This window comes from Eschrichtius robustus, chromosome 10, assembly GCF_028021215.1.
Source record: "Eschrichtius robustus isolate mEscRob2 chromosome 10, mEscRob2.pri, whole genome shotgun sequence".
Classification (NCBI taxonomy): Eukaryota; Metazoa; Chordata; class Mammalia; order Artiodactyla; family Eschrichtiidae; genus Eschrichtius; species Eschrichtius robustus.
In genome coordinates, this window is record NC_090833.1 from 106,519,192 (window position 1) to 106,543,190 (window position 23,999).

The window sequence follows — 23,999 nt, forward strand, 5'->3', positions numbered from 1 at the left end:
CAAACTAAATGTCCATGGACAGATTAATGGATAAAGAAGATGTGGCATATATATACACAAGGGAATATTGTTCAGCCATAAAAAAGAATGAAATAATTCCATTTGCAGCAATATAGGTGGATCTAGAGATTATCATACTAAGTGAAGTAAGCCAGACAGAGAAAGATAAATATATGATATTGCTTATATGTGGAATCTAAAAAATCATAAAGATACAAATGAACTTATTTCCAAAACAGGAGGAGACTCACAGACATAGGAAAAAAATGTGTGGTTACCAAATGGGGGAAAAGGGGATGGGAAGAGGGATAAATGAGGAGGTTGGGAGTAACATATACATATTACTATATGTAAAATAGATAAACAATGAGGACCTATTGTATAGCACAGGGAATTATACTCAATATTTTGTAATAACCTATAAGGGAAGAGAATCTGAAGAAGACTGTATATGTATGTATATATGTATACACACACACACACACATATATGTAACTGAATCACTGTGCTGTACACCTGAAACTAACATGATATTGTAAATCAAATACACATCAATAAAAGAATTATATATATATAAAATATATACACATATATATTATATATACATATTGACCTTCACATCAACTATACAATGTGGGTAGAACAAGAATTTAAAGATAAGAAAATTATGGTTCAGGCTCACAGTAATGCTATAATTAAATAGAACTCAAAACCAGTTGTATTCAATGATCCAATCTGTCATATCTTGTTTTTTTCATTCCTTAACAGAAACCAACCAAGCTGCCTCTCAGCATTTCACTATTTAAAAATTAGGTCCTTTAGATTTTTCCTTTGTACTGTTACTGTTTTGCTTATTTTGTTATTTATTTGATCCTTCAGCATAAGATGGAACAAGGAAATGTGTTGGCATATTTTGTTATTAGATCCAAGTTTCATGGAAAAATACACTGCAGCTAAGGAACAAAGCCAAAATTATAAAATTCAATAAACAGAGAGGAGAAGATGGCGGAAGAGTAAGACGCGGAGATCACCTTCCTCCCCACAGATACATCAGAAATACATCTACACGTGGAACTGCTCCTATAGAACACCCACTGAACGCTGGCAGAAGACGTCAGACCTCCCAAAAGGCAAGAAACTTCCCACATACCTGGGTAGGGCAAAAGAAAAAAGAAACAACAGAGACAATAGAATAGGGACGGGACCTGCACCAGTGGGAGGGAGCCGTGAAGGAGGAAAGGTTTCCACACACTAGGAAGCCCCTTCGCGGGCGGATACTGCGGGTTGCGGAGGGGGAAGCTTCGGAGCCACGGAGGAGAGTGCAGCCACAGGGGTGCGGAGGGCAAAGCGGAGAGATTCCCGCACAGAGGATCGGTGCCGAGCAGCACTCACCAGCCCGAGAGGCTTGTCTGCTCACCCGCCGGGGCGGGCGGGGCTGGGAGCTGAGGCTCGGGCTTCGGTCGGATCCCAGGGAGAGGACTGGGGTTGCCGGTGTGAACACAGCCTGAAGGGGTTAGCGCACCACAGCTAGCGGGGAGGGAGACCGGGAAAAGGTCTGGAGCTGCCAAAGCGGCAAGAGACTTTTTCTTCCCTCTTTGTTTCCTGGTGCGCGAGGAGAGGGGGTTCAGAGCGCCGCCTAAACGAGCTCCAGAGATGGCGCGAGCCGCGGCTATCAGCGCGGACCCCAGAGACGGGCATGAGACGCTAAGGCTGCTGCTGCCGCCACCAAGAAGCCTGTGTGCGAGCACAGGTCACTCTCCACACCTCCCCTCCTGGAAGCCTGTGCAGCCCGCCACTGCCAGTGTCCCGGGATCCAGGGACAACTTCCCCGGGAGAACGCACGGCACGCCTCAGGCTGGTGCAACGTCACGCCGGCCTCTGCCGCCGCAGGCTCGCCCCGCATCCGTACCCCTCCCTCCCCCCGGCCTGAGTGAGCCAGAGCCCCTGAAGCAGCTGCTCCTTTAACCCCATTCTGTCTGAGCGAAGAACAGACGCCCTCAGGCGACCTACTCGCAGAGGCGGGGCCAAATCCAAAGCTGAAACCCAGGAGCTCTGCGAACAAGGAAGAGAAAGGGAAATCTCTCCCAGCAGCCTCAGAAGCAGCGGATTAAAGTTCCACAAACAACTTGATGTACCTGCAACTGTGGAATACCTGAATAGACAACGAATCATCCCAAATTGAGGAGGTGGACTTTGGGAGCAGGATATATTAATTTTTCCCCTTTTCGTCTTTTTGTGAGTGTGTATGTCTATGCTTCCATGTGAGATTTTGTCTGTATAGCTTTTTTTTTTTTTTTTTTTTTAGAATTTCACTTTTTAATCTATCTATTTATTTATTTATTTTTGGCTGTGTTGGGTCTTCGTTTCTGTGCGAGGGCTTTCTCCAGTTGCGGCAAGCGGGGGCCACTCTTCATCGCAGTGCGCGGGCCTCTCACTATCGCGGCCTCTCTTGTTGCGGAGCACAGGCTCCAGACGCGCAGGCTCAGTAACTGTGGCTCATGGGCCCAGCCGCTCCGCGGCATGCGGGATCTTCCCAGACGAGGGCTCGAACCCGTGTCCCCTGCATTGGCAGGCAGATTCTCAACCACTGCGCCACCAGGGAAGCCCTATTTTTTATTTTAATAACTATTTTATTTTATATTACTTTATTTTATTTTATCCTCTTTCTTTTTTTTTCTTTCTATTTTTCCTCCCTTTTATTCTGGGCCGTGTGGATGAAAGGCTCTTGATGCTCCAGCCAGGCATCAGGGCTGTGCCTCTGAGGTGGGAGAGGCACCTTCAGGACACTGGTCCACAAGAGACCTACCAGCTCCACGTAATACCAAATGGCAAAAATCTCCCAGACATCTCCATCTCAACACCAAGACCCAGCTTCACTCAACGAGCAGCAAGCTACAGTGCTGGACACCCTATGCCAAACAACTAGCAAGACAGGAACACAGCCCCATCCATTAGCAGAGAGGCTGCCTAAAATCATAATAAGGCCACATACACCCCAAAACACACCACCAGACGTGGACCTGCCCACCAGAAAGACAAGATCCAGCCTCATCCAGCAGAACACAGGCACTAGTCCCCTCCACCAGGAAGCCTACACGCCATACTGAACCAACCTTAGCCACTGGGGACAGATACCAAAAACAAGAGGAACTACGAACCTGCAGCCTGCGAAAAGGAGACCCCAAACACAGTAAGATAAGCAAAATGAGAAGACAGAAAAACACACAGCAGATGAAGGAGCAAGGTAAAAACACACCAGACCTAACAAATGAAGAGGAAATAGGCAGTCTACCTGAAAAAGAATTCAGAATAATGATAGTAAAGATGATCCAAAATCTTGGAAATAGAATAGACAAAATGCAAGAAACATTTAACAAGGACCTAGAAGAACTAAAGAGGAACCAAGCAACGATGAAAAACACAATAAATGAAATTAAAAATACTCTAGACGGGATCAATAGCAGAATAACTGAGGCAGAAGAACGAATAAGTGACCTGGAAGATAAAATAGTGGAAATAACTACTGCAGAGCAGAATAAAGAAAAAAGAATGAAAAGAACTGAGGACAGTCTCAGAGACCTCTGGGACAACATTAAATGCACCAACATTCGAATTATAGGGGTCCCAGAAGAAGAAGAGAAAAAGAAAGGGACTGAGAAAATATTTGAAGAGATTATAGTTGAAAACTTCCCTAATATGGGAAAGGAAATAGTTAATCAAGTCCTGGAAGCACAGAGAGTCCCATTCAGGATAAATCCAAGGAGAAACACGCCAAGACACATATTAATCAAACTATCAAAAATTAAATATAAAGAAAACATATTAAAAGCAGCAAGGGGAAAAACAACAAATAACACACAAGGGAATCCACATAAGGTTAACAGCTGATCTTTCAGCAGAAACTCTGCAAGCCAGAAGGGAGTGGCAGAACATATTTAAAGTGATGAAGGAGAAAAACCTACAACCAAGATTACTCTACCCAGCAAGGATCTCATTCAGATTTGATGGAGAAATTAAAACCTTTACAGACAAGCAAAGCTGAGAGAATTCAGCACCACCAAACCAGCTTTACAAGAAATGCTAAAGGAACTTCTCTAGGCAAGAAACACAAGAGAAGGAAAACACCTACAATAACAAACCCAAAACATTTAAGAAAATGGGAATAGGAACATACATATCGATAATTACCTTAAATGTACATAGATTAAATGCTCCCACCAAAAGACAGACTGGCTGAATGGATACAAAAACAAGATCCGTATATATGCTGTCTACAAGAGACCCACTTCAGACCTAGGGACACATACAGACTGAAAGTGAGGTGATGGAAAAAGATATTCCATGCAAATGGAAATCAAAAAAAAGCTGGAGTAGCAATACTCATATCAGACAAAATAGACTTTAAAATAAAGACTATTACAAGAGACAAAGAAGGACACTATATAATGATCAAGGGATCGATTCAAGAAGATATAACAATTGTAAATATTTATGCAGCCAACATAGGAGCACCTCAATATATAAGGCAAATACTAACAACCATAAAAGGGGAAATCGACAGTAACACAATCATAGTAGGGGACTTTAACACCCCACTTTCACCAATGGACAGATCATCCAAAATGAATATAAATAAGGAAACACAAGCTTTAAATGATACATTAAACAAGATGGACTTAATTGATATTTATAGGACACTCCACCCAAAAACAACAGAATACACATTTTTCTCAAGTGCTCATGGAACATTCTCCAGGATAGATCATATCTTGGGTCACAAATCAAGCCTTGGTAAATTTAAGAAAATTGAAATCATATCAAGTGTCTTTTCCGACCACAACGCTATGAGACTAGATATCAATTACAGGAAAAGATCTGTAAAAAATACAAACACATGGAGGCTACACAATACACTACTTAATAACGAAGTGATCACTGAAGAAATCAAAGGGGAAATCAAAAAATACCTAGAAACAAATGACAATGGAGACATGACGACCCAAAACCTATGGGATGCAGCAAAGGCGGTTCTAAGAGGGAAGTTTATAGCAATACAAGCCTACCTCAAGAAACAGGAAACATCTCGAATAAACAACCTAACCTTGCACCTAAAACAATTAGAGAAAGAAGAACAAGGAGACCCCAAAGTTAGCAGAAGGAAAGAAACCAGAAAGATCAGATCAGAAATAAATGAAAAAGAAATGAAGGAAACAATAGCAAAGTTCAATAAAACTAAAAGCTGGTTCTTTGAGAAGATAAACAAAATTGATAAACCATTAGCCAGACTCATCAAGAAAAAAAGGGAGAAGACTCAAATCTATAGAATTAGAAATGAAAAAGTAACAACTGACACTGCAGAAATACAAACGATCATGAGAGATTACTACAAGCAACTCTATGCCAATAAAATGGACAACCTGGAAGAAATGGACAAATTCGTAGAAATGCCCAACCTGCCGAGACTGAACCAGGAAGAAACAGAAAATATGAACAGACCAATCACAAGCACTGAAATTGAAACTGTGATTAAAAATCTTCCAACAAACAAAAGCCCAGGACCAGATGGCTTCACAGGCAAATTCTATCAACCATTTAGAGAAGAGATAACACCTATCCTCAAACTCTTCCAAAATATTGCAGAGGGAGGAACACTCCCCAACTCACTCTACGAGGCCACCATCACCCTGATACCAAAACCAGACAAAGATGTCACAAAGAAAGAAAACTACACGCCAATATCACTGATGAACATAGATGCAAAAATCCTCAACAACATACTAGCAAACAGAATCCAACAGCATATTGAAAGGATCATAAACCATGATCAAGTGGGGTTTATTCCAGGAATGCAAGGATTCTTCAATATACGCAAATCAATCAACGTGATACACCATATTAACAAATTGAAGGAGAAAAACCATATGATCATCTCAATAGACGCAGAGAAAGCTTTTGACAAAATTCAACACCCATTTATGATAAAAGCCCTGCAGAAAGTAGGCATAGAGGGAACTTTCCTCAACATAATAAAGGCCATATATGACAAACCCACAGCCAACATCATCCTCAATGGTGAAAAACTGAAACCATTTCCACTAAAGATCAGGAAAAAGACAAGGTTGCCCACTCTCACCGCTATTATTCAACATAGTTTTGGAAGCTTTAGCCACAGCAATCAGAGAAGAAAAAGAAATAAAAGGAATCCAAATCAGGAAAGAAAAAGTAAAGCTGTCACTGTTTGCAGGTGACATGATACTATACATAGAGAATCCTAAAGATGCTACCAGAAAACTATTAGAGCTAATCAATGAATTTGGTAAAGTAGCAGGATACAAAATTAATGCACAGAAATCTCTTGCATTCCTATACACTAATGATGAAAAATCTGAAAGAGAAATTAAGGAAACACTCCCATTTACCATTGCAACAAAAAGAATAAAATATCTAGGAATAAACCTACCTAAGGAGACAAAAGACCTGTATGCAGAAAATTATAAGACACTGATGAAAGAAATTAAAGATGATACAAATAGATGGAGAGATATACCATGTTCTTGGATTGGAAGAATCAACATTGTGAAAATGACTCTACTACCCAAAGCAATCTACAGATTCAATGCAATCCCTATCAAACTACCACTGGCATTTTTCACAGAACTACAACAAAAAATTTCACAATTTGTATGGAAACACAAAAGACCCCGAATAGCCAAAGCAATGTTGAGAACGAAAAATGGAGCTGGAGGAATCAGGCTCCCTGACTTCAGACTATACTACAAAGGTACAGTAATCAAGACAGTATGGTACTGGCACAAAAACAGAAATATAGATCAATGGTACAGGATAGAAAGCCCAGAGATAAACCCACGCACATATGGTCACCTTATTTTTGATAAAGGAGGCAAGCATATACAGTGGAGAAAAGACAGTCTCTTCAATAAGTGGTGCTGGGAAAACTGGACAGGTACATGTAAAAGTATGAAATTAGAACACTCCCTAACATCATACACAAAAATAAACTCAAAATGGATTAAAGACCTAAATGTAAGGCCAGACACTATCAAACTCTTCGAGGAAAACATAGGCAGAACACTCTATGACATAAATCACAGCAAGATCCTTTTTGACCCAGCTCCTAGAGAAATGGAAATCAAAACAAAAAGAAACAAATGGGACTTAATGAAACTTAAAAGCTTTTGCACAGCAAAGGAAACCATAAACAATACCAAAAGACAACCCTCAGAATGGGAGAAAATATTTGCAAATGAAGCAACTGACAAAGGATTAATCTCCAAGATTTACAAGCAGCTCACGCAGCTCAATAACAAAAAAACAAACAACCCAATCCAAAAATGGGCAGAAGACCTAAACAGACATTTCTCCAAAGAAGATATACAGATTGCCAACAAAGACATGAAAGAATGCTCAACATCATTAATCATTAGAGAAATGCAAAACTACATTTTGATTAGAAATCAAAACTACAATGAGATATCATCTCACACCGGTCAGAATGGCCATCATCAAAAAATCTAGAAACAATAAATGCTGGAGAGGGTGTGGAGAAAAGGGAACACTCTTCCACTGTTGGTGGGAATGGTAATTGATACAGCTACTATGGAGAACAGTATGGAGGTTTCTTAAAAAACTAAAAATAGAACTACCATACGACCCAGCAATCCCACTACTGGGCATATACCCTGAGAAAACCATAATTCAAAAAGAGTCATGTACCAAAATGTTCATTGCAGCTCTATTTACAATAGCCAGGACATGGAAGCAACCTAAATGTCCATCATCGGATGAATGGATAAAGAAGATGTGGCACATATATACAATGGCATATTACTCAGCCATAAAAAGAAACAAAATGGAGTTATTTGTAGTGAGGTGGATGGACCTAGAGTCTGTCATACAGAGTGAAGTAAGTCAGAAAGAGAAAAAAAATACAGTATGCTAACACATATCTATGGAATCTAAGGGAAAAAAAAAAAGGGTCATGAAGAACCTAGTGGCAAGATGGGAATAAAGACACAGACCTACTAGAGAATGGACTTGAGGATATGGGGAGGGGGAAGGGTGGGATGTGACGAAGTGAGAGAGTGGCATGGACATATATACACTACCAAACGTAAAACAGATAGCTGGTGGGAAGCAACCACATAGCACAGGGAGATCAGCTCTGTGCTTTGTGACCACCTAGAGGAGTGGGATAGGGAGGGTGGGAGGGAGGGAGATGCAAGAGGGAAGAGATACGGGAACATATGTATATGTATAGCTGATTCACTTTGTTATACAGCAGAAACTAACACACAATTGTAAAGCAATTATACTCCAATAAAGATGTTAAAAATAAATAAATAAATAAATATTTTTAAAATGCCAAAAAAAAAATTCAATAAACATTTATTCAGTGACTACTAAAGGCAAGGTACTATATTAGGTGTTATTAACTCAAAAGGCACACAGACATGGTCCTTGATATTAAGGAACTGAAAGTTCTTAGAAATTAGATTTCACGGCTGGTTTTACATATATCCTCTAACCTCAAACTAACACAGGTAACTGCTATACAAATACATGCATATACATATGTACACACACACATATATATATGTAAACACATATGAATATAGGTTGAGGGGGAGAGCCACTGAGATGCTAACTTACACAGATTGCTGTATACCATGTTTATTTAAAAATAACTGCCACATATCCCCTGGAGCAATAACATTTTCCTATTCCAGAAATGAACCTGAATAGAAAAATTCAAAGGTCCTTTTCAGCTTTACCCTATTAATTCATTGAAAATAGAAGTCCTGATAAATAAAGTGTTGAGGAGATCAGGATCTAATTTCAAGATTTAATTTCTTATTAGTTGCTATACTTTTCAGACCTATGTTTAATAAAGGATACCAAAGTTGCAAAACCAACCCATTTCACTTTCAGAACCTTCAGTTTTATCATCAACTTAGTAAATTATCTGTTTGCAAGTAAAAGCTCCAGTAAGGGACAGATATCATTTCTGCTCTGAGTGATCAATAGACTAAAAATTTAATTTTCTTTGGTAACCAAAAATGTTTCTTACGTCAAGCACTGATCCAGAGAGATCAGCTCGTTCAAGATTTGCACAGCAGAGATTAGCGTGGGCAAGATTGCAGCGGCTTAAATTGGCCATTTTGAAGTTAATGTATCGAAGGTCCAAACGAGAAAGATCAGCACCACTGAAGTTTAAACCCTAAAATTAAAAAACACAAACTGTCACGATATTTAAACCATGTGTTGTACTAAATTCAATTACAATAGCTAACCACCATGTTTTTTAGAAGTAATTGGCAGTTCCGTCATTTGGAGTTCGTTACAAAACACGATCAAATGGAACTTAGATATATAAAATTAGTGTCCTTAATGGGTCCTTAAAGAAACTCAACTTACATATAACATTAGAATGCATCCTGGCTGTGCCTCATTTATGTGCAGAAGTTTCTAAAGAGAGATCTCTGCTGGCCACATACCCGTTGATAAGTATTATTTTTTTTATTAAACCTGATTGTACTTAAATTATTTTATTAATTTAATAATTCAAGATCGTTTTATTTTTTTAAAGTGAGTATTGTGGTTCTTAAAATCATTAGTGCTATAATACATAAAGGTAAAAGTATCTTCCACTGATTAACCATACATAACAACTGTACAACTGAGTTTATTTTTATTGCTGCAATTCCTATGCATTACTCAAAAACTGCTGCATGAGGCATAATTAGACAATAAAAAAGATTATTACATCTCTTTTTCTGTCTAACCATTTTGGGACTAAATCAATGCTATGACCCATAACTAAAATATATCTTGCATGACAAAAGAAAACAAGGCAAGAAAAAAATTCCCAGAAGAATTTAAAACTTTACTCACAGATTTGCCTACACGAATAACTCATGTAAAAGTCTGCTTTAATTACCTGGCAACGCAATTCTGATTTGGTTGGAGTGGCTAGCAGAAATCGGACAAATTCCTTTCGAGATATTGGTGAATGATCTTCTGGTGGTTGAGAATTCTTGAAAAGCATATTGACAGATCAGTGGAGCATTTTGGGAGATAGCTACAATACATGTAATACTTGGGTAATGTAAAAAGAGCCTTACCTTTATTGCCACTTCTAGGTGTTCAATCAATGAGTCAATACCAAAAAATCTTGCTTCTTCTAACACACCTATCATAATAAAAACAATTTGACTTTTATAGAATGCTATTCATTTTAATATTTACAGAATCATTTATTAAAAAATTCTATAAAGTTAAATTCTCACAACAGAAGTGAAATACAAGTAGGCTATCCATCAATATAGAAGAAAAATAACTAATGTTTAGAACATATATATGTATATATAGAATATTTAAAAATATTTGTAAACAAAGTTTTTCTAAATAGTTTACATACAGCAAAAGAAAGAAGACTAATGAATTAGAATGAAAGCGTTCCATATTACAAAATTATTTCTGAAAATTAAATAGGCCACAGACAAAAAAAATCCTAACATCACACATTCCTAAAATAACTGACACAGTGATTTGTAAGCCCAATAATAAATGATTAATTCAACTAATCTTAACATTTCATTGACTTTTTAAAAAAATTTATTTATTTTTGGCTGCACTGGGTTTTCATTGCTGCATGCAGGCTTTCTCTAGTCGCGGTGAGCAGGGACTACTCTTCGTTGCGATGCACTGGCTTCTCATTTTGGTGGCCTCTTGTTTTGGAGCATGGGCTCTAGGAGTGCTCAGTAGTTGTGGCACATGGGCTCAGTAGTTGTGGCTCATGGGCTCTAGAGCACAGGCTCAGTAGTTGCGGTGCACAGGCTTAGCTGCTCCGTGGCATGTGGGATCTTCCCGGACCAGGGCTTGAACCCGTGTCCCCTGCATTGGCAGGCGGATTCTTAACCACTGCACCACCAGGGAAGACCTTCATTGACTTTTTTTTTTTTTTTTTTTAATATACTGAACACAGTCACAGTACCATGGGTTTTTTTTTTAATAAATTAAATTAATTAATTAATTAATTTTTGGCTGTGATAGATCTTCGTTGCTGCGTGCGGGCTTTCTCTAGTTGCTACGAGTCGGGGTTACTCTTTGTTGCGGTGCATGGGCTTCTCATTGCGGTGGCTTCTCTTGTTGTGGAGCACAGGCTCTATGCACGCGGGCTTCAGTAGTTGTGGTTTGCAGGCTGTAGAGCGCAGGCTCAGTAGTTGTGGCGCACAGGCTTCGTTGCTCCGCGGCACGTGGGATCTTCCCGGACCAGGGCTTGAACCTGTGTCCCCTGAATTGGCAGGCGGATTCCTAACCACTGCGCCACCAGGGAAGCCCCTTGAGTTTTTGAATGAAGTAGATCTGAATCGGTTTGTCAGAGATCTTTTAGTTACTGAATCAGAATATTACAGAAGTGAATAAATGTAAGACAGCTTCAAAACAAAAGTCAGCAGTATAATTCAGAAACCTTTCTTATAGGAGAATCAATTTTAAATAAAGGATTTCCAGGGGGTTCACACACGATGGCGGAATAGAAGGATGTGGAGCTCACCTCCTCCCACAAATACATCAAATATACATCTACATCTGGAACAATTCTCACAGAATACCCTCTGAACGCCGGCAGAATATCTCAATCACCCAAAATCGCATGAAAGATCTCCTCATAACCAGGTAGTACAAGAATAAAAAAAAAAAAGGCATTGGGATGGGACTTGCACATCTGGGAGTTGTGAAAGAGGAAAGTTTCCCGCAACCTGGAAAGCCTCTTCACAGGTGGGGAGATCAGCCAGGACAGAAATGGAGCTTTAGAGGCTCAAAGCAAAGTGCAGCAGCTAGCTTATGGCAGGCAGGTCAGAGAGAGACCTGCACAGATGGTCCGGGTCACTGCCCTGTGCTCCCCAGCCTGAGATGTGCAACCGCTGGTATGGGCGGGAGCTGAGTTCTGAAACTCGGGTTTCAGAGGACAGACCCAGGGAGAGGACCAGGGTTGGCTGCTCGGAGAAAGCCTGAAGGGGCTGGAGCATAGTATGGGCTGCAACCAGGGGTGTATGTAGAAGAAGCCCAGGCCCAGCATAGAAGCAAAGCCCTTTTGTTAAGGAGCATGGAAGGGAGGGACAGGCCTGCCATAGCAGCCTCTTTCTCCAAACGCTTTTAGCTGACTCGGCGCTACCTGTAGGAGCTCTGGGAGCGTGCCAGTGGGCTGCCCACACGCAGAGGCGGGGCTGAAATCCAAGCCCTCAGCCCGCTGCTGTGCAGATCTACCCCACAGCCACTGGCTTTGTATACTCAGCGCCTGCAGGACATCCAAGTGGACAACGGGTGCTCCTGTGGCTGGGACCAGTCTGGCCTTAGCAGCTCTGTGGTTTGTGGGTGCATGCACGCAGAGGCTGGGCTGGAGTCTGCGCTGCTTCGATAGCTCCAACAGCGGGTTCAGGTGTGTGACTACTGTGGTCCTGCTACCTCACTTCAGTGGATCATTGCCAGCAGACCTATGCTGGTGACTTTGTGAACACAGCGCCTGAGGGACACCAGGGCTTACTGCCTGCATTCTCATGGTTGAGGCGGGACCGAACACAGTGCCAACAACAGTGTACTTTGTGAGCCCATACGATGGGTGACGGGTGACAGCACAGAATGCACTCCCTGGTGGAGAGCTCCGGAGGAGGAATACTCAGGGGCTCCTCTCCCTGGGCATACTCCAACCCCGACTACCTCACACCACAGCTCAGAAACGGATCTGGGGGCTTCTACTGCAATAACTAGGGAGCAGACCCTGCCACTGAGAGGGCTGTGACAACCACAGAGCAAAGAGGAGGCCCCACTCAACACCCAGTGTAGCCTTTGGTCACCACAACATCAGTCACACCCCCTATCAAGGGGATAATGGCCAGCACACACTGAGGAAAGAGGTGGCATGTATACATCCGGAAAACAGCCCTTGCACCAAAAATTTTAAACCCACACAAGATACACAGGGACACTTCCACATACTAATAGCCCTCCAAGACCACAGTAGATAATTGTTTGTTGTAAACTCATAGAGTGAGAGAAATATAAGCAAAATGAAGAAGCAGAGGAACCACTCCCAGAAAAGATCAAGAGAATTCCCAGGAAAGGACAAACAATGAAACAGATCTGCTCAGTCTAATAGACACTGAGTTCAAAAAAAAGATAATGAAAATATTGAAGGAACTAAGAAAGGTTATCAATACAAATGTAGATTACTGTAAAAAGGAACTAGAAGGTGTAAAGAGGAGCCAAGGAAAATGAGAAAACTCATTCGCCGAGATGAAAGCTGAACTAAAGGCAATGAATAACAGGTTGAATAATGCAGAAGAATAAATAAGTGATCTGGAAGACGGAACAATGGAAATCCTCCAGTCAGAACAGCAGACAGAAAGCCAAATGGAAAAAAAAAAAATTGAAAGCAATTTAAAAGACCTATGGGATAATGTAAAGTGTACCAGTCTACACATAACAGGCATCCCAGAAGGAGAAGAAAAAGAAAAGGGGATTGAAAATGTATTTGAAGAAATTATGGCTGAAAACATCCCAAACTTAAAGAAGGAAACAGATACACAAGTACAGGAAGTACAGAGGGTCCCAAACAAGATGAACCCAAACAGATCTATACCAAGATATACTATAATTAAAATGGTAAAAGTTAAAGAGAGGATTCTAAAGGCAGCAAGAGAAAAAACAAAGGGATAATTACAAGGGAACCCCCTTAAGGCTATCAGCTGATCTCTTTACAGAAATGTTGCAGGCCACAAAGGAGCTGCAAGATATATTCAAAGTACTTAAAAGGAAAAATCTGCAACCTAGGATACTCTACCCAGCTAGATCAACACTTAGAATAGAAGGAGAGAGAAAGAATTTCTCGGACAAGCAAAAACTAAAGGAATAGAGCAATACTAAATCTATCCCTAAAAGAAATATTGAAAGGTCTTTTCTAAGTAGAAAAGAAGTAAGAATCTACAGGAAAGAGAAAATCACAATTGGAAAGAAAATCACATAAATAAGCCAGTATGCAGTTTTTAAAAAAGTAATAATCATAAAATAAAATAATTTTTTTGTGAAAGTGATAACCATGATGAACAGCAAAAGGATAAACGTGAAGACGTAAAAGAGGACGTCAGCATCATAACACGTGGGGGAAGAGAGTAAGGAAATGTAGGTTATCTTTTAGAATGTGTTTGAGGTTATATCACTATAGATTCTAAAGCAAGTACATATGGGAAGGGGTTAACATACTTGAAAAACAGGGTGACCACAAATCAAAGACATAACAATAGATGCACAAAAACAAAAGGAAGAGAACACAAGCATAGTACAAAAGGAAATCATCAAACGATGAAAGGAAAAACAAGAAGAAAAAGAACAAAGAAGAAATACAAAAATCAACTGGAAAACAAGCTCTACAATAGCAATACTTATCTATCAAAAGTTACCTTAAATGTCAATGGACTAAATGCTCCAATCAAAAGACACAGAGTGGCAGAGTGGATTAAAAAAACAAGAGCCTACAGAAGATGGCGGTGGGGGAGGACGCGGAGTTCATGTCTCCCCACAACTAAGGTGCCTGCCAGATGCTGGTGGGGGACCTCAATGCCCAAGGAGACAGGAGGAACCCCCGAGTGACCGGGTAGGACATGGGGGGGGTGAGGGAGGAGGAGAAGTGGAGGCCAGACAGGACCGGCGCCCCTGAGGGGTGACTGGGAAGGGGGAGGGGGGAGGGGTTCCCACGCCTGGAGGGACCATCAGGGGCTCGGAGAATCAAGTGTTTTCCCTGCCCAATTGGCCAGGAAGCATGCAGGGCTCCCGGGCAGGGTCCTCAACCCTCCAAGGCCCCCTCTGGGCCGTGTTGTTTCTAGGGGCATAGGAAGGAGGCGGGGGTGGTGGAGAAGGGGAGAGGTGGATGGGGGAGGGGCCCTCTGTGATAGGAGGACCAGGGGAGGCACGGAGGTTGTTTCACCCACTCACTTGTGCCCGGGAAGCCTACTGGGCTGTCGGGCCTGGTCCTCCGTTTTCCTGGGCCCCCTTCTCTCCCAGGCCCCCTCTGGCCTCATGGGTCCTAGGGGCATGGGAGGGAGAAGGGGGAAAGAGAAGGAGAGGCGGACAGTGGTGGGGGGAACCCTCAAGGACCGGAGGATCGGGGAGGTGTGGCGGGTGTTTCCCCAGACCACTCAGCCCGGGAGACCTGCTGGGGTCCCAGGCCAGGTCCTCCACCCTCTGAGGCCCCCTCTGTGCCACGCTGGTCCCGGGAGCAGAGGGAGGGAGGAGGTGGGAAGGGGAGGAGAGGCGGATGGGGCGAGGGGACCCTCCAGGGCCGGAGGATCAGGGGAAGCAACCCAGGCGTTTCCCCTGCCCACTCAGCTCCAGGAAGCCTGTTGGGCTTCTGGGTCTGGTCCCTTGCCTTCTGGGGCCACCTCTAGCCACGTGGGTGCTGTGGACATGGGAGGGAGAAGAAGAGAGGCCAATGGGGAGGGGCCCTCTGGGACTTCCCCCGCCCACTTGGGCTCAGTGAGCATGCTGGGGTCCTGGACCTGGTTGTCTGCCCTCCAGGGCCAGAGGCACTCCTGGGCCCCTCCTGCTGTGTTGAGTCTAAGACCCTGCCCCAGGGCCTTTTCTGGCCCTGTGGGTCCTAAGCGTAGGTCCCGTCCACCACCTAAACCCCACCCCTACCTAAGCCCCGCCCCCCACAGCCAAGGCCTTTTCTGGCTTTTTTCCCCCCCTCCTCTTTATTACTACTGTGGTTCTGTTTTACCTTCCAGTTGTTGTTTCATCTATATTTTTTTATTCTTTCTAAGATAGCTGTTAGTTTTCTAATCTTATTATTTACTCTTTCTTACTGTTCTGCTCCTTTTTTTCTTTTGTCTTTTTGGCACCTCGCACGGCTTGCAAGATCTTGGTTCATGAGCTGGGGGTCGGGCCAGGGTTCCTGCAGTGGGAGCTCCGAGTCTGAACCACTGGACTAACAGAGAACCTCAGACCCCAGGGAATATTCATAGGAGTGAGGTCTCCCAGAGGTCCTCATCTCAGAACCAAGACTCAGCTTTACCCAACCGCCTACAAATGCCAGTGCTGGAAGCCTCAGGCCAAACAACCAGTAAGACGGGAACACACTCCCACTCATCAAAAAAAACCAAAAAACAAAAAACAAAATGAGATGATAAAAAATTATGTCACAGATGAAGAAGCAAGGTAAAAACCTACAAGACCAAATAAATGAAGAGGAAATAGGCAACCTACCTGAAAAAGAATTCACAGTAATGATAGTAAAGAGGATCCAGAATCTCGGAAATAGAATTGGAGGCACAGATTGAGAAAATACAAGAAATGTTTAACAAAGATCTAGAAGAACTAAAGAACAAACAAACAGAGATGAACCATGCAATAACTGAAATGAAAAATACACTAGAAGGACTCAATAACAGAATAACTGAGGCAGAGGAACGAATGAGTGAGCTGCAAGACGGAATGGTGGAAATAACTGCGGAGGAGCAGAATAAAGAAAAAAGAATTAAAAGAATTGAAGACAATATCAGAAACCTCTGGGACAACACTAAACACACCAACATTCAAATTATAGGGCTCCCAGATGAAGAAGAGAAAAAGAAAGGGTCTGAGAAAACATTTGAAGAGATTATAGTTGAAAAATTCCTTAACATGGGAAAGGAAATAGTCACCAAAGTCCAGGAAGTGCAGAGACTCCCATACAGGAAAAACCAGAGGAGAAACACACCAAGACACATATTAATCAAACTAACAAAAATTAAATTCAAAGAAAAAATATTAAAAGCAGCAAGGGAAAAACAAAAAATAACATGCAAAGGAATCCCCATAAGGTTACCAGCTGATTTTTCAGCAGAAACTCTACAGGCCAGGAAGGAGTGGCAGGATATACTTAAAATGATGAAAGAGAAAAACCTAAAACCAAGATTCCTCTACCTAGCAAGCATCTCATTCAGATTTGATGGAGAAGTCAAAAGCTTTACAGACAAGCAAAAGCTAAGAGAATTCAGCACCACCAAACCAGCTTTACAACCAATGCTAAAGAAAATTCTCTAGGTGGAAACACAAAAAAAGAAAAAGACCCACAAAAACAAACCCAAAACAATTAAGAAAATGGTAACAGGAACATACATATTGATAATAACCTTGAATGTAAATGGATTAAATGCCCAAACCAAAAGACACAGACTGGCTGAATGGATACAAAAACAAGACCCATATATATGCTGTCTACAAGAGACCCATTTCAGACCTAGGGACACATACAGACTGAAAGTGAAGGGATGGAAAAAGATACTCCATGCAAATGGAAATCAAAAGAAAGCCGGAGTAGCAATACTTCTATCAGATATAATACACTTTAAAATAAAGACTGTTACAAGAAATAAGGAAAGACACTACATAATGATCAAGGGATCAATCCAAGAAGAAGATATAACAATTATAAATATTTATGCACCCAACACAGGAGCACCTCAATACATAAGACAAATGCTAACAGCCATAAAAGGGGAAATTGACAGTAACACAATAATGGTAGGAGACTTTAACACCCACTTTCACGAATGGACACATCAATGCAAATGAAAATAAATAAGGAAAAACAAGCTTTAAATGACACAACAGACCGGACAGATTTGATTGATATCTATAGGGCATTCCACCTGAGAGTGGCAGAATACATTTTCTTCTCAAGTGCACACGGAACATTCTACAGGACAGATCACATCTTGGGTCACAAATCGAGCCTAGGAAAATTTAAGAAAATTGAAATCATATCAAGCATCTTTTCTGACCACACACTATGAGATTGGAAATCAATTACATGAAAAAAACTGTAAAAAACACAACTACACGGAGACTAAACAGTGTGCTACTAAATAACTGAGAGATCACTGAAGAAATCCAAGAATAAACAAATGCATAGAAACAAATGACAACGAAAACATGACGACCCAAAACCTATGGGATGCAGCAAAAGCAGTTCTAAGAGGGAAGTTTATAGCAATTCAATCTCACCTAAAGAAAAAAAAAAACAAACTATCTAACCTTACACCTAAAGCAATCAGAGAAAGAAGAACAAAGAAAACCCAAAGTCAGTAGAAGGAAAGAAACCATAAAGATCAGAGCAGAAATAAATGAAACAGAAAAAAAGAAAACAATAGCAATGATAAATAAAACTAAAAGTTGGCTCTTTGAGAAGATAAACAAAATTGATAAACCCTTAGCCAGACTCATCAAGGAAAAAAAAGGGAGAGGATGCAAATCAGTAAAATTAGAAACGAAAAAGGAGAAATCACAACTGACACCGCAGAAATACAAAGGATTGTAAGAGACTACTACAAACAATTATATACCAACAAAATGGACAAGCACAAAGAAATGGACAAATTCGTGGAAAGGTACAATTTTCTAAGACTAAACCAGGAAGAATCAGAAAATATAAACAGACCTATCACAAGTAATGATGAAACTGTAATTAAAAATCTTCCAACAGGGCTTCCCTGGTGGCACAGTGGTTAAGAATCTGCCTGCCAATGCAGGGGACACAGGTTCAAGCCCTGGCTCCGGAAGATTCTACATGCTGCAGAGCAACTAAGCCTGTGTGCCACAACTACTGAGCCCACGTGCCACAACTACTAAAGCCCGCGCACCTAGAGCCCATGCTCCACAACAAGAGAAGCCACCTCAATGAGAAGCCCGCGCACCACAATGAAGAGTAACCCCCACTCGCCGCAACTAGAGAAAGCCCACACGCAGCAACGAAGACCCAACACAGCCATAAATAAATAAATAAATAAATTTTAAAAAAAATTATAAAAACAACAAACAAACAAACAACAAAATCCCTTAGCCTCCTTACTGATGAAATCTAAATCTATTTAGAATCTAAAATCGGAATGTATGGGGTAGATATATACCTGAAAGATTATCTACCTGTGTAGATATATGAGTGTATATTTACACTCATATGCATGTAAAAACATTTAGTTTTAAAAATGGAAAAGATACTTTTACTTTATGAAAATATACATTACTAAGCAAGTGAAAAGAAAATACAAATCCTAAAAAGTGTGAGGAATTACACTGAAAACTCACCCAACAAATTAATCCCATCGTTTACAATGAGCTGTCCATGACGCAAGTAGTTCAAAATGGGTTCAAAGTACTCAGGACTTCGGTCAATTAAGAAAGCTCCTCTATGATCTTGCTTATTTCCCCACACACCTGTGGGACCATTAAAATGAAGAAAGCCCCCCATAAACAAAAAACAGTTAGAAATTTATAGAAGGAAAATTGCGTAACATACTAGTAAGTTTTTACTCTTGTAAAAATTATTACTGATTCCATTAAAAAGTACAGAAGGACAGGAGTTATAAAGTCAATACAACTACAAACAGATCACACAAAATGTGATCTCACTGCACTCACCTTTGTCCTTAAACATGTGGGCCAGCATACTGTCAGGTTCTTTATTCACTAAAGTGCTCCTAAGAATTCAGGGAAAAAAATTGATTTCTCCATTTGTCTTTATAAACAAACATATTTAAGTCAAGAGTATACTTGATCCCAGCTGCTCTCTCAAAAAGATGCATGCTATAACCTGGGAGGAGTGATGCTGGGAAACAAAAATGTGCAGTAAGTTGCCATTTATCAAAATCTCTTCTAATCTGGCACTTCCTTTGATTTAAATATTGGTTTCGTTGCCTTTAATTTCAATGCTGATCTATCCTTCTAACAAGCTACTGTACCACAATTTTCTTGATCGAAACTTACATTTTTCTTATGCCTTTAGTATAAGCAGTTGTAGTCTACAAATTTCAATATTGTTAAGTTTTTACTTGTGTTGCATGTACATTACTCAATATTTTAAAAGCATATTCTAAAAACAGTAAATTCATGCTTTTCATGCTTTCTCTGGAATGACTTGTGAACCATTTTCTACTCTTAGAAAAAATTTTCTAAATATTGGCTTCAAATCACATAGTATAGTTAAGCAGCACTGGAATATCTTCTAAGGAAATCAGCAAACTGAAGGAGAGAACAAACAGTACATAGTACCCACTCAGCACACACATACACGTGCACCTACCGTGTGGTTGTAAAGTACCGCCCTCCAACATTTAATGTTAGCCAGTCTGTGTGAGATCCTGACAACCCTTCCAGTACTTTAGAATCTGTCTGAGGGTCTAGAGACGACATGTAGAAAAAATAAACATTAAGTTGGGGGGGGTTTGGGGAAGATGGCAATAGTATAATTTTTTAAACTAAAACACACACATAAAAGCATGCCAGAGCTACTAGGACAGGAAGCCCTATACCCACAGACAGTATCTAAAACAAAACTAGGTGATGAGGTATCCCGCCAACACCGACAACTAGAAGAGCAGCATGGCGTCAGCATCCTTGACGGAAGAAGCATCCTTGACAGAAGAAGCATCCTTGACAGAAACAACAGGGTATGTGATGATCCTAAGAATTCCAAAGTAACCCATAAATGCTCACTTCAAAACTCGGCAAGTCTACTTGAGAACAGCCGAATGGAAGTGGGAGGGGTGTGCCCACTCCAACCATGGGTGATTCAAGCAGTCTGCAGTAAGATCTGAAGAGGCTGAAAACGAACTCTCAAAACCCACCCAGCCAAAGCTCCCACCTAGGACAAAGTCCCACACTGAGGATAAGATGTTGGGAAAAGAATCCAAGTTGAACAGAACAGAGACAACAGAGACAAAAGGAAAAGGAGTCCAGATAAAAGTCAAAAAAGGTCAAGCAGAACCAAAATATATTAGAAGGTGACTTCCATATTTTTTAATACTTCATAAAAACAACATAAAAGGGACACCTAGAGCCATGAAATTACAAAAACTTTCCTAAGTCAGCTCCCTTCTCAAGTTAAGGAAAACTAATTTCATGTAAAAATGAGCAACAGAAAATCCCATACAAGATTATTAAAAGAATAGGAAGAATTACATCCCTATAGATAATGAAAATGTGCCAGATAATGAAAATGTGCCAGAAAGAAATGGCCACAAAATAGGTAAACTATAATATTCCAAATATGCTAAAAGAAGTATATAATACAAGGTATGAAAAAGCAACATAAACCAGAATCACAAAATTCAGAAATGAGGCAAGAGAACTCAGGAGAGAATTAGAAATAAAAACCATTTCAGAAATGAAGATTAAACTAGAAGAAACACAGGAGTGAAAGAACACCACAGATAATGCCTTAAGGAAAATAAAAATTGAAAAGAGGAAAGCTTTAAAAATCAAGAAGAAATGAAGAAAGAGATGAAAAGGATTTAACAGAAGATTTCAAATATAGAAGACAAGTGTAGAAGATCCAACACATATACAATAGGAGTCCTGAAAGGAGAAAATCAAAGCATGGTAACAAAATAAATACATAAAGTTCAAGAAAACTTATCTGAAATTAAAAAAAAAAAAAAAAAAAAGATGTGAAACTACATACTGAAAGGGCCCACCACGTATCTGAGAGATTCAACCCAGAACAGCTCAGAACACCCAGAAATAGTATACTAAAATTACTGTACTTTAAAGAAAGAGAATAATCCCTTGGGTGAGCTAGGAGAAATAATCACTTATGAAAGACCAGATTTTTTTTTGACACCAAAACTCTATGTCAGAAAAAAATGCAGTAACATATTTAAGATATTTAAAGAAAAATAATGTGAACCAAGGATTTTTTAACAACTTAATTGAGGTATAATTGAAATACAATAAGCTACATATCATTAAAGTTTGCAATTTGTTCAGTTCTGAGATATGATTTTATGACCAGTCAAACTGTCTTTCAGGTATAGAAGCCACATGCAAGATGTCAGAGAATATAGTTCTCACAAGTTCTTTATAAAGAATCTACTAGAGAACAAGTTTCAGACAACCACTCGAGACATCAGTTTAAGGACTGGAGGAGTAAAACTAAGTGATGGTTTTAAGGGAGAGAGTATAGTATACAATGGTGTGTGTGTGTGTGTAGGTATACAGTATATAATAATAATATTTGACAATGGATACACAATACGATCATTTTTTAAGTGAGGAAAGAAAGGAATGAGCATATTAAAAAAAATGTTTAACTTTCTATAGTAGTCACATTGGTATTAAAAGTATTGGTATTATTATTGAAACTTTTATGTGTATTTTGTGTAGGATGAAGGAAATGAGTAATTATGTGACATTACAACTCCATCACTCCCTATGTCCTTGGAAACCAGGATTACTGATATGCAAGAAAGGAGACATAGATGTAAGATAGAAGATGTTAAATAAAAATATTATAATCCTGATATAAACCAAAGTATTAGTATGCACCCATGAGATATTTTATCTGTTTATTTGTTATGTGATATAAAGCTTTATAACATATAATATTTATTATATATGAATCTTATCCTCTAGCTAGCTATGTATTTCCAACTCTGTTCACCAAAAAGCCTAGTAATCATGACGAACCCAGTAGCAGCAAGCCTCCCCAGCACCCAGGTTGGGTCTTGAAATGACATTTTCCACTAAAAGAAATCAAGGCTTCCAAGGAAAAAAACACTGATTTGGGTTTAGGACAAGAGAAGTATAAGATGAACACTTTGTTATTCCAGATAGTAAGGAAAAGACTAATGGGGTTGTGTTAAAAGAAGAAGGACATGAAGGGATTTCCACTGGCCAAAAGTAAAATAATCTAGGTATCGATAAATGCAGAGGATGAAAACATACCAAATATTTTTAACTCTGAAAGTTCGTAACGATAAAACAAAACCCACTAATCAATCACTTTTTGTTTTGTTGTTTGTATGTATGCAATGAACCAATTAAGTGACCACTGCCTGCCAACCCACTCTGTTAGGCTAATGGATAAGAAAAGATGAGAAAAATTTTTTGTTCAGTCTTAAGGCAGAAACAGAGAATATGCATTTACTTCTAAGTTGCTGTGTGATGACCTTGAGCACTACCTCCACTCACCAAATACAATTATTGTGAAGGCTTAAAGAAATACTTAAATATTCAGGGTGTGATTGTCTGGAACTAAATATATCAAATATTCGTTAAAGAATATTTATTTAAGCCTCAGGCTCTTTCCTTTGAGATATACACTGTATAAGCTTTCTTCGAAACTGAAGGGTTGTGTGTGTGTGTGTGTGTGTGTGTGTGTGTGTGTGTGTGTGTGTGTGTGTTTTTGCTACCAAGTCACTTTTGACTGATTTGATTTAACTGCTGTGAATGACTGGCAAACATTACTTTTTCAAGCAATATATGCTTAAAAAATATGTAACATAACAGAGATTTTGATAACTACTATCAAAGAGAAAATTTCAAAACAAAAGTTATAGTTCTAAAATCAAAACCACCCTATCATGTCATAATTAATGAATATGTGCACATCCAGAGCCTTTTAACAGCACGTAAAAGATGAGGTATCCATACTAAAATATGATCATCTAATTCAAGTTAGAAATTTACTTTCACACAGACCCCCAATGCAGAATCAAGAAAGGTATGAAGAGCTGAATACTGCTATAAGACACCTTGTAATGTTAAGCTTAGTAAAGCCATGTAAAATATTTGCCATTTCATCTTTATTTCGGCAGACAAAATTGGCTTTTAAGGAAGTCACTTACCAATAAATGGTTCTCCTTCACACACAAACAAAACATCATCATCCCTGGGGAAATCAAAATTTAAAAAGCCACCATCAAAATCCAGAAATCACATTAATTATCTGTTGACTAGAGGAACTATTCCTTAGAATAATGTAGAAGATCCGTTTTGCTATCTATGTGGCAAAGAAGTTGACCAAGTTCCAGTGTTTTTTGTTTAAACCCAGGTTGTTTAAGCCTCTTCCTGCTCCAAAATTCTATGATCTGATGAGAATGGAATGAGGTGAACTAGACACTTGTCTTAAAAAGATAAATCTGCCGAGGGTATGTAAAAACCAAAAC

General features: G+C 39.9%; 1 protein-coding gene across 2 annotated transcripts in view; it reads right to left on the reverse strand.

The window, feature by feature from the left end:
• KCTD9 (potassium channel tetramerization domain containing 9) overlaps nt 1–23,999 on the reverse strand; it is a 61,051-nt gene that overhangs the window by 24,694 nt on the left and 12,358 nt on the right. For both annotated transcript variants that reach the window (XM_068553074.1, XM_068553075.1), the window contains exons 3-9: nt 23,679–23,722; nt 20,135–20,231; nt 19,474–19,532; nt 19,141–19,269; nt 10,143–10,210; nt 9,959–10,054; nt 9,089–9,238 (exon numbers count right to left, since the gene is read on the reverse strand). In XM_068553074.1, coding sequence (XP_068409175.1) covers nt 9,089–9,238; nt 9,959–10,054; nt 10,143–10,210; nt 19,141–19,269; nt 19,474–19,532; nt 20,135–20,231; nt 23,679–23,722 — 643 coding nt within the window. The remainder of the gene's footprint in view (nt 1–9,088; nt 9,239–9,958; nt 10,055–10,142; nt 10,211–19,140; nt 19,270–19,473; nt 19,533–20,134; nt 20,232–23,678; nt 23,723–23,999) is intronic.